This window comes from Mus caroli, chromosome X (assembly GCF_900094665.2).
Source record: "Mus caroli chromosome X, CAROLI_EIJ_v1.1, whole genome shotgun sequence".
NCBI lineage: Eukaryota > Metazoa > Chordata > Mammalia > Rodentia > Muridae > Mus > Mus caroli.
Window position 1 is genome coordinate 266415 of NC_034589.1, and position 11401 is coordinate 277815.

At 43.8% G+C, this 11401-nt stretch overlaps 1 protein-coding gene across 2 annotated transcripts; it reads right to left on the reverse strand.

Annotated features, from left to right (window-relative positions):
- Positions 1 to 8254: 8254 nt before the first annotated feature.
- Positions 8255 to 10434, reverse strand: Ezhip (EZH inhibitory protein). Of its 2 annotated transcripts, XM_021154026.1 has the most exons (2): positions 10165 to 10434; positions 8255 to 9792 (listed from the first exon to the last, which is right to left on the reverse strand). In XM_021154026.1, exons 1-2 carry the CDS (start codon positions 10334 to 10336, stop codon positions 8588 to 8590), a joined length of 1377 nt encoding a protein of 458 aa, XP_021009685.1. In that variant the 5' UTR covers positions 10337 to 10434; the 3' UTR covers positions 8255 to 8587. The 2 variants fall into 2 exon arrangements, with proteins under 2 accessions (XP_021009685.1, XP_021009684.1); XM_021154025.1 differs by having other exon boundaries at positions 8260 to 10428.
- Between the last annotated feature and the right edge of the window lie 967 nt (positions 10435 to 11401).

Sequence of the window (11401 nt, forward strand, 5' to 3'; positions counted from 1 at the left end):
TAGCGGCCTGGCCGGCCTCATGTGGATCAGTCATTAAAATAAAACAAGCCTTAAAAAAAAAGGAATAAAGATCACGAAAAATAATCAATGAAATAAAATGCAATAAGTGTATGAATAAACAAGCTTACAGTGAATATTGTTACAGTTAAACACTAAAACAATCAATGAAACTAAAAATATCTCTGTAAGGAAAAACTGATAAACACCTAGCCAAATGACAGAGGAAACATTCCATAGATTTTTAAATGATGTCAAGGGTCTGGAGAGATGAATCACAGGTTAAAAGTAGTTGCCGCTCTTCCACAGGATCCAGTTTAGGTGGAAGCACCCACTCCCTTCTCAGGGGATCTAACATTCTCTTCTGGCCTCTACAGGCACACACACCCCAATGCATATATGAAAGGAACACACACACAGGGGCAGACAGACAGACAGACACACACACACACAACACATTTCCTCTGATTAAAATATTCTATCCTTCAGGGAGGCTCTTTAAGCATGACGATAAAACACTCAAAATAACTTCAACAAGACCCAGAACATGACCAGAATCACTAGGCCACTCCCTATTTAGGTCACTCCCTATCAGAGTAAACAACAGAAGCTAAGAGACCCTCTCAGATGAATGGAAACTGAACTGCAAACAAACAAAACTATGAACCAGACAAGTTGCCTGGAAGAAGTTTAGACCAACCCAGGCTCCTGGAAAGAACAACCTGTTCAGTTGACTGCAGGCTGTGCAGTATGCTCCAGATTCCCAGATTTTGTGACCTGTCACCCATACTGGGGTTGGCTTTCGATAATGTGAATTAACACAAAGACACACAACTGCACAGAGTATGAGATTCTGGAAAACCCAGCCCTAAATAGAGCATCTTTATGAAACCTCTCTGGAGCCTCAAGGCTTAGGATGTATTCAGAAGAGGAGATAGAATACTGTAAGAACGACAGGCAATGGCAAATGCCTCCAAGGAAAACAGTGTCCAGCAGACACAACAGGCCTGATGTACATCTGAACTCAGAGACTGTGACAGCATCCACAAGACTTGCATCGACTCAAGGCAGATCAGAGTCCCAGCATGGAGAAGAAGAAGTGGGTCTGGGGTACCACCACTAACCAAGAAGCTATTTGCAATTGTTACCTGCTGGCACAGGGGAAACCGGTTTTCTTCAATGGAGTGTTACTGGGTATGTCAAGCACACTCCAGGATAGGCCTTCTGCCCAGGACGACGTGCATTAATTGCTCACCTTGTTCTAGCATTTTTTTGTCTTATTTTTTTTTAGGGTTTATTTCCATTTTCTTTTCTTTTTCCTTTTCTGTTCTCTCTCCTTGCTCCCCCTCTTTCTTGGGGAAATAACCAGAATGAACATGGTGTTAGGGAGGTAGGGAGGAACCTGGAGGAGTTGAGAGAGGCAAAAGAATATTATCAAAATATATTGAAGGAAAAATTTAAATTTCTTAAGTTTTAAAAGGAATGGATGATAGCTCAGTCTGTTAATTGCTTTCCCCAGACAGCTGGCCTAGTACAATTGGAGAGCTGCAGGTCCCTGTGTTTATCCCTGTGTCAGAAAGCAAGGTGGAGAGATCTAGAATGATACCCAAATTTGATCTCTGATCTGCAAGCACACACACACACACACACACCCTGTAGTAGTATTAAAAGACAGATAATTATTTTAAACCTCTTGCTTATAAAATAAAGTGATATAATTAGCTGGCTTCTCACAAACACTAAACAAAGCATCAGTAATAATGTGTTTAGAAATCTGTGACATCATGTTTAAGGCAGTATCTGAGACTAAATGGGTAACAAGAGTACCAAAGTACCAAAGGTCCCAACTGTATTATGAAGTGAAAATATAATGAACACAGTTGTGCTTGTTTGTTTGAAGAGACTGGCTTTCGTGTAGCCCAGTGTCATGAGTAAATTACACTAGAAACAAAGATGAACAGGAACACATTTGTCTTTCTACAAGGTCAGGGTGTACCGAATCACAACAAATCCACAAAGCACAGCAGTTTCCATGACAGCATTTTGCCTTATACTCTGCCCACCTTGGAATCATGGTCTAGGTCGCTCTGGGTCTTTTTTTTTTAATTCCTAACTTAATTACTAATATTACATATTACAGGCCACACAATAAAGGTTCAAGAGGTTTCAGAAGTAGACTGAGAAAAAGTCTGCATAGGTAAGACAAGGAACTAGACCAGTGCTGGGATGGGGGAAAGCTGCTGCTGTTGAACCGCTGGAATCAGGTGTGAGAAGCTGCTGAGTTCAGTTACTAAGTGATAGTTGGAAGTGGGTCTGGATAAGGCAATGGGGCAGGAATAGGAAATGGTAGATTGGACCTAGGTCTAGAGGGACAAATAGGTGGACACATGAGCAGTTAAGGAAGCAGTGTCACTAGCAGTAGACCAAGCCAAGCAGAAGCAATAGGAACAGCTAGAAAATCCTCTGTCCCTGATGCACACACAGGCTGTCAGATAACAAGTTGGTACAGGGCCATGTCATTGCACTGTTAGGTGTCCTTAGTAGGTCCATATGAAAGAATTACACACTTTCCTTGATCATCAATGTCCAATAAATTCTTGGTCTTACTTTTCCTGATAGGATTTTAATATGTCCATGTGCCCCTATGGCCTCAGTTCAGACCAATAAACTTACAGGGTGGCTCCGCTTCTACTCTGGAGTTAGTGTTTAGTATGTGCTGAATGGGTGGTACCTAACAGATGGTGCAACTTTGGGGTCCACTCAGGGGCTACAGTCATCCTTCTCTCTCAAAGTAAAGTAAAAAGCTATGGATAGGACAGAGTCTGCTGGGACAATTTACAGTCTGAAAAGAATCACTGCTGACCTTAAATTCACTATGTAGTCAAGGATAACTTTGAACTTCTGATCCTCCTATTTCCACCTCCAGGAATGTGCCACCATACCAGGTTTACAAAGTTCTGGGGATAGAACCCTGAAACTTATGTATGCTAGACAAGAACTTACCAACTGAGCCACAACCTAGTTCCAACACTGGTTCTTGTTGATTCTAAAAAATGAATCAGGTACAAGATACAGGTCTTTTTCCTCTGCCTTTTTTTTCTGTAGGTGAAAAGCTTGTTCATATGCCCCTCAAAAACTAATTTTGAAAAGCATTTGTGCATTTTATTTTGGTAAGCAAGTACATTGTTTCAATAAATAACTCTTTATGGGATCTGAGGACACAGAAAAAATAAATCCCCAATCAATCTTGAAGCGGCAAAATTCTTGTACTTCAGTAGTTAGGTAGGTCCATAGAAAGATATTTACAAATGGTTTAAATGAGGGCTCTGATGTGGTTAAAATCAAGGGTCTCTGGAAACAGAAGAAATACATGAACCATAGCCAGAGTTGATGGCTAGGATTAGGATAGAATTCTCCTACATAACTTGATTGTGAGCAGATACTATTACTGACTCAATTGGAGACCAAAAAAAAAGAGGGGTCAAGGAGAACCAGGGAAGAAGAGGAAGGATTGTGAAACTCACTCAAGGTCACACAGCAAGGCAGAAAGCTGGCTACCTTTCAACCCCAGGTCTGTCTGACCTCAGTACTCCACATAGTTTGTGTCATTCGGCATTCACTTGTATAATGCCATTTTTATTTTTTATTCCTGCCCACTTTCTTCTACTTCTTGGGGTTCTGGTGATTGTTTTTTTAAACTACAAACTACGGTATTAGCATTGACCACATAATTTGTGAAGTCCAGAGAAAAATAAAATCTCCAACCCAGTATTGGTGGCAAATGCCTGTAGTTCCAACCCTCAGAAGGTGGAGGCAGGAGGATCATCAGGAGTTCAAGTTTATCCTAAGCTATAAATAGAGTTTGAAGCCACCCTTGAATACATGGTAACTTGTTCAGAAGGGGAAACATTTTTGTAGGACCATTTGTTTAAACATCGTTAGGAATTTCATGGCAATATGACCTCATAGTAAGTGGAGACCTATATGACTGCACAGGCTACATATTCATAAAAGCAGCCCTATACATTATAGATGACTGACTGGTGAGCAACCTTCAGAGAAAGACTACAATGTCTTACAGATATTCCTGATAATTTCTCCAACAGAAGTGTTGAGGTGAAAGCTGTGTCCACTTGTGAGTGGGACAGGAGTTTGAGATGGACCATTTAAGTCCCCTTTCCCAGGTCATAGCTATTTCTGAAGACTGACCATCCTGAAAAGGCAGGGACACAAAAGAAAGCTACAGCTACAGCACCAGAACTAAGTATAGCCACATTCTCCTACATTTTTAATCCTATTTATTTATCTGTGTGTGCATGTATGTGTGTGGGTGGGCAATCTGCTGAATTCAGTTTTCTCCATTTACCATGTGCATCCCATGGATCAAGTTCAGGTATTCAAGCTTGGAAGCAAGTGCCTTTACCAGCCAAGTCATCTTGCAGTCCCAATTGTTGCTCCTTTCTAGACATTTTCTGGCATAGATATTTTAATAGTCTCTCTATAATAAATTATAACATGTTAAAATTATTTTCACATGTGACTTTGAATTAATGTTGTTGTCCTGGATTTTTAAACTTTCCATATGAAGTTTGAGTTGACCAAGCACCATAGAAAGTAGATATTGCTGTCACATGCCTATTGTCTTGTACTCTGCAGATGGAGGCAGGAAGCTCAGCTGAAGACCAGTTTTGCCTACATACCAAATTCGAAGACAACCTGGGCTATAAGACACTATCTGAAAACAAACAAACAAATAAAAACAACAAAACTCCTATGTCCTCTGTTATTTGTTTTAGTTGTTTTAAAGATTTTATAGCACATATATCTAGTGAGTTTTTATTCTCATGTTTAAATCTAAGTATTACCTTTCTCTACATTATTCCATTAGTGAAGATAATGGAATCCACATTATTTATAGAAATATAAACAGCCTGACTACACATACTGTTGGTATCATCCGGCACATTGTTCAAGAAGTAAGGACACTTGGGAGTAGAGAAATTGGTGGCAGCTGTGGCTCTAAGGACTCCCTGATTCCTCAACCTCTGCCTCTAGCCCCAAGTCCACATAAAAACAAAACAAATACAGAGAACAAAGCATAATGCATGTGTATTAGTCAGGGTTCTCTAGAGTCACAGAACTTATGGGTAGTCTCTATATAGTAAAAGAATTTATTGATGACTTACAGTCGGCAGCCCAATTCCCAACAATGGTTCAGTCGCAGCTGTGAATGGAAGTCCAAGGATCTAGCAGTTACTCAGTCTCACACAGCAAACAGGTGAAGGAGCAAGAGCTAGACTCCCTTCTTCCAATGTCCTTATATTGTCTCCAGCAGAAGGTGGAGCCCAGATTAAAGGTGTGTTCCACCACACCTTTAATCCCAGATGAAANGTGTAGCCCAGATTAAATCTCCTTAAACTCGGAGATTTAATCTTCTGGAATCCATAGCCACTATGGCTCAAGATCTCCATACCAAGATCCAGATAAGGATCTCCAAGCCTCCAGATAAGGGTCACTGGTGAGCCTTCCAATTCTGGAGTGTAGTTCATTCCAAATATAGTCAAGTTGACAACCAGGAATAGCCACTACAGCATGTTATTATGGGTTTTCTATTGCTGTGATAAAACCCCATGACACAAAACAACTGTGGGGGTGGTAATTTGGGTTACCACAGATCCATCATCAAAGGAAGTCAGAGCAGAAGCTATGGAGCAAAGCTTATTGCTGAGGGGTGGTACACCCTCACCCCAACCCACAACAGTGAGCTGAGCCTTCTTACATAAATCATTAATCAAGAAAATGTCCTGGCCAGGCGTGATGGCTCACGCCTTTAATCCCAGCACTTGAGAGGCAGAGGCAGGTGGATTTCTGAGTTCGAGGCCAGCCTGGTCTACAAAGTGAGTTCCAGGACAGCCAGGGCTATATAGAGAAACCCTGTCTTTAAAAAAAAATGTCCTATAGGCCACTGAAGGCCAGTCTTATGGAGGCATCTTCTCAGCTGTGTTATCTCTTCTCAGTTGTGTCAAGCTGATATTAAAAAAAAAAAAAAAAAAAAAAAAAAAAAAAAAAAAAAAAACAAAAAACAAAACCTAACTAGTGCACAGATATTTTCAACAAATCTAGGCTATAAGATACCACTTAGTAGCTAAGGATTCAGGTGCATATGAAAAGAAAAAAGTATTACCCATCACATTATGTGTATGATATCAGTATCTATGCTAGAGGGAAAGATAAACTGTCAACACTCTGTGCCTGTGGGATCTGCACTCACAGATCCAACCAACTACATTATCAAAACATAATGTATCTGTAAAAAATATGAGAGCATTTCCCTTATTCCCCAAACAATATTTGTACCTTCTTACTTAGCACTGAATTTAGAATTTTAAGTAACTTAGAGAATATTTAAGTGTGGGAGATATACACAGGTTTAATATAAATTTTGTATGCTCTTTCCCTCTTCTAGGATTATGGTCTCCTTCTGGTGCCCAAGCTGACCTCAAACTCCAGGGCCCAAGCAATCCCCTTCAGTTTCCTCTTGAGTAGCCAGGACTCCAAGCACAATAATTGGTTACTATTTCACTTGTTAAAATTACTTGAGCATTTATGGAGTTTTTGTTTGTTTTTTGGTTTTGATTTTGTTTTTGCCAGTTGGGTTCCTGGAATCAATTACCTGTGCCTACTGAGAGGCAGCTATATTGGAACAGCTTCTGAAAGGATAAGGGGAGAAACACAAATTAGCCTACCATTGGCAATTAACAGCTGAACCTGGAAAGGCTTTGAGTTTTCCATACTAGTCAAGTACAAGAGAAGTTAAACAGACACTACAGGTGCTGGAGTAACAGCACAACCGAAGTAGAATTCTCAAAATTCTTGGTTTGAAGGTACAAGTTTCTGTACACATTGGCAAGACACTAACCTTTTTGGTCTATAGAAAAGTACAAATAAATGTCCTGACCCATGTTTTCTCAATTTCCTCTTTCCATTTTTCCATGAGATGTCTCACACCCAACCCTGAGAATGCCTCAGCCTATATATTAAAGCTTTATCTGCCCTTTGTTACAAAAGCTATCTGCATGACTATTTTGGGAGGCCTAAACATGAGGGTGTGTGTGTGTGTGTTCCGTGCATCACATGTACCTTTGGAAGGACTGAGACCAGAAATCTGAAATCCCTGGAAGCAGCCTGAGGGAATGAGGACATGTGAAACTGTTTCTTCAAAAGTGGCAGAGCATTAGGACCTAGAGTACTAACAGTGCTTCTTAAGAATAACTTGCTAGCAGGGCAGCGGTGGCGCATGCCTTTAATCCCAGCACTCGGGAGGCAGAGGCAGGCGGATTTCTGAGTTCGAGGCCAGCCTGATCTACAGAGTGAGTTCCAGGACAGCCAGGGCTACACAGAGAATCCCTGTCTCAACAAACAAACCAAAAGAGTTACTTTCTAAAACATAAAGGGTCAGGACTAGCTAGGGTTTATTCTTGTAATGGGTCATATACCAGAAAAAAAAGAGAGAAGAGTAATGAGATGGGGCAGGGGAGGATTTTTCTGCTTTTATTTACATTTTTTTTTACTGTATCTTTAATCTCCTATGCTTCCAGCTCAAGTTTTTGAGCTGCTAATTACTGTTATAGTAGTTCTATCATCAAAGTGAAAACCGTAAACCACCAAATACCACACAATTTCAATGATTAAGAAAACACTATTCATGCATTTCTCTCCAAATGTCTGCCTCTCATACGTACCAAGATTTTTCATAATGGTAGTTTTAATCAACACATGCTCACATACTTGATGACTAGCAGTACCTTAGTCCTATGACTGAGCCTCATCCCAGAGCTCCCAAAGCCCACTCACCTTTTTCCTCCTCTCCCTACCCACTTCCAACATATAAATACCGTTTTACTATAGAAATGAAATCCCCTATCTTCAGGCACTGGACCTTAGCTATCCTTTCCTCCCCTCCTCCCCCTCCGTCTTCTTCCCGGCCTCCCCACTTTCCATTTTTTCCCTTCCCATTTGAGATCATGCTACCCTCCCCCTTTTCTGACTCTTCATAGGTTTTTATCTAAGTTTACAAATCACCTATGGCTAAGAAGCTATACAGGTGGTCTTAAGTAGTAACTTGTTGGGCAGAGCTCCATCTCAGACAGTGGGATATTTTCCCCTCATTCCTTGCAAAAAGTCAGCTAGCATGATACTGGTACTTCTTAATTCTCCAAACAAAATCCTAAAAGTAATTGTACCACAATAAAGAGATTAAAATTTTAAAATAAAACTTACTTTATTAAAATACTTAATTACAGAAGAGCAACTTGGAATAAAAACCCCACCCAAACCCAACAACAAACAATGCAGGCTGTTTGAAAGATAAAAGGGGGTACTGAATGGAACCAAAGTCCTTATAAGTGCTAGATACTTGGGGTGAGGGAAACAGGTAACTTCAAAACTTCCCAGACTACTGGTGAATAGGTAGAACCCCTAGAAACCTCACAGATCATACAACCAACAGGGGATAAGTGCCAATTCCTTTTCTGCATCTGGGAGAACCCTCACAATGAATTACAGCAAGGGCAAAGTATGGGAGTACGGGTCATCCCCTATACTTCTTATCTTCCTCTTCATGAGTGTGAGGGGCTGCCTCTATTTCTTCCCCTGGCACTCTGGGAGAGGAAGAATCAAGGTTATTCAGGTCAGCTATCAAGGCCAGCAAAAAGGGATTAGGACCAGAGAGAGAGCTTAATGGAGGTGAGGAGCTTGGATCTGGTGACTTATTGAGGGGAGAATGGGAACTTGAAACACTGGGGGACTCACTGGAAGATGAGGAGGGAGAACGGGAACCTTCAAAATACTGCTTGGGCAAAGGATAGAGCCTACCAGGAGGAGAAGGGGAAGAGGCTCGCATACGAACTGGGCGCCTTGGAGGAGAGTCTTCGGCTGCTAGGGAGGATCTCCCTGGGACTGTAAGCCTAGAGGAGGAACGGCTCGCTTGTGGTGGGCTGCTAGGGCCAGGTTCTGGCTCCAGCTCTTGCTCTTCTTGCTCTGCCTCTGATTCCGGCTCTGGTTCCACTTCCAGCTTCAGCCTCATCTTTATTTTATGGCTCTGTCGATGGTCAGAGCCGAGCCTGGGTGTACTGCAGCTGCGGCTTCGGCTTCGGCTCCGTGTGGCACGGCTGCTGCCTCTATCAGAACTGGACCTCGTGGTACTGCTGGGAGCAACAGGAACTCGTGGAGTGGCCCGAGGACGTAAATTCCAGCCTGCACTCTGGGTTTCTGAGCGAGCTTCGGGGCTGACCACTGATGCACTGCTCCGAGGACGAGGACGTAAATTCCAGCCTGCGCTCTGGGCTTCTGAGCGAGATTCGGGGCTGACCACTGATGCACTGCTCCGAGGACGAGGACGTAAATTCCTGCCTGCGCTCTGGGCTTCCGGGCGAGCTTCGGGGCTGACCGCTGATGCACTGCTCCGAGGACGAGGACGTAAATTCCAGCCTGTGCTCTGGGCTTCGGGGCTGACCTCCGATGCACTGCTCCTACGACCGAAAGGTACAACTCGGGAACGGAGGACCCAGCCTTCGGGGGTCCCACTGCCTCTGGGGTCCGGACCACCACCACCACCACCATCATCGGGAGCCTGTGGACTGGCCTGTTGACGCAGTTCTCGGCCAGCAGAGCTGGACTGGTCACTCCCGGCATGGCTGGACTCGGCACAGCGGAGGGCCTTGGGGACTGGAGTAGACCCCGAGCCCCGTGCGGTGGAGCTCCTGAGGGTAGGCCCCGGGGCTTCTAGGTTCCCCACTGGAAGATCAAAATGGTGGCTGCGGTCAGGCCTAGGGCTCAGAGAAGACTTTGGCTGGGGCGTAGCAGGAGATGCTCCAGCTCTGGGAAGCAGAGGCCCGGCTGCACGTTGGGCCGTTAGGCTCCGGTTGGGGTTGGGCTGCTTCCTCTTTCTACTGCTCTTGGTGTGAGGCGGGGAGCCGCTGCTGCCTTTCCCGCCTTTCCTGCCTTGGTCGCCTTGGTCAGCTTTCCCGCCATCTTTCAGGGCCAGGCCAAACTCACTCTGGCTTCTCATCATGGGCCTAGCACGTCCAAGTTCTAGGTCTGGGCCACCGCCACCCTCAGGGTTGCCATGCTGACTCTCAGGCTCAGAAAATGTCCCCAGGTCCTCACCAGCCATGGAGGTGACACAGGCCGCTGCCATTTCGGCTTCGAGGCTCCGGAGATGCAGCGCGCTGCCTGCACCTCGGCCTCTGGGCCCCGAAGACCCCGGGGCTTCACCTTCGGACTCGTCAGTGTCTCTGAGGGTCTCCAGCTCCCTCTCTGGAGACGAAGAGCTGGCCATGTCGGTCCAACAGCGTCCGGAGAAACGCTTCGCTCAGCTTTGCACGCTCAAATGGCTTCCCGAGAGCCAGCGAGGATGCTGGGTAGGGACTACACACAATGGAGGAGCGCATAGGACTGGCCTGATAAAATGGGAGAGTGGCTGGGATTGGCCAAATTCTGGCCTCTGATTGGTCAGCTCTGAGTAATCTGTTGCTACTCTCGCCAACTTCCTAGAGTTTTCCAGCTGGACCTCCCTCCACCTGGCAATGCGTCCTGCTGGGCCAGAGGAGGCCAGGAAAACTTCTAGTGGTTTCTGGTGTGTTCTGCCATTCCCACCGCACCTGCACCCACCCCCATCACTTCCCAAGGTCAATAGTCTGAATTTCACAATCCTTCCACCCTGACCTAAGTCGGAACATCTACAGGAATTACCTGCAACATCCTAACTGAGTTTTGACGTTTTGTGATTGGTCCGGGAATCACTTTAGAGACTTACCACATGCCAACCAGTAAGTTCCATCTCCTAAGCCATGTATGACCTTACTGCTCCCCTTTAAGTAACCAGGTGACCCAGGTAAAGAGTCTGGTAGAGTTTAAGTTTGCTGAGAGATAAAGGATTTCAAAGGCAATGGTGAAGTACATTGTCTTGGATTTAAAATGTTCGGCAAGGAATATCAGGTCCCAAACACCGGGCCGAGTTTTACAATTTTCCTGTAAGATGCTTTTCTTTGTCTTGCACCAAGGTACAGGTCAGACCGTCTAAGATTCTGATGAATTAACTGACTTGAAATCCTCTTCTAGTTTTTTTTTTCTCCACATGGATTTTAAAGTTTAATATTTATACACATTTTAAATTACTACACCAGGACTGTTGTTTTTCGTAACCCGAAACAGAAAAATAAATATACCAAAACCAGCACCAAAATTTTCTCATGCCTACAATCTAATACTGGGAAACATCAATTATATCTTTGTAGACTGGCCATTTATACATATTTCTTAGTTTTATGAAAATAGAATTATTCATGCATAAGTATTGTTTGTAAATTCTTTGGGGGCTTTCCAGAAAATACATTTTCCATGT

What these genes read in the sequence shown, in the direction of transcription:
- Ezhip (XM_021154025.1), bottom strand. Translation starts at nt 10,336, where the DNA reads ATGGCCAGCTCTTCGTCTCCAGAGAGGGAGCTGGAGACCCTCAGAGAC.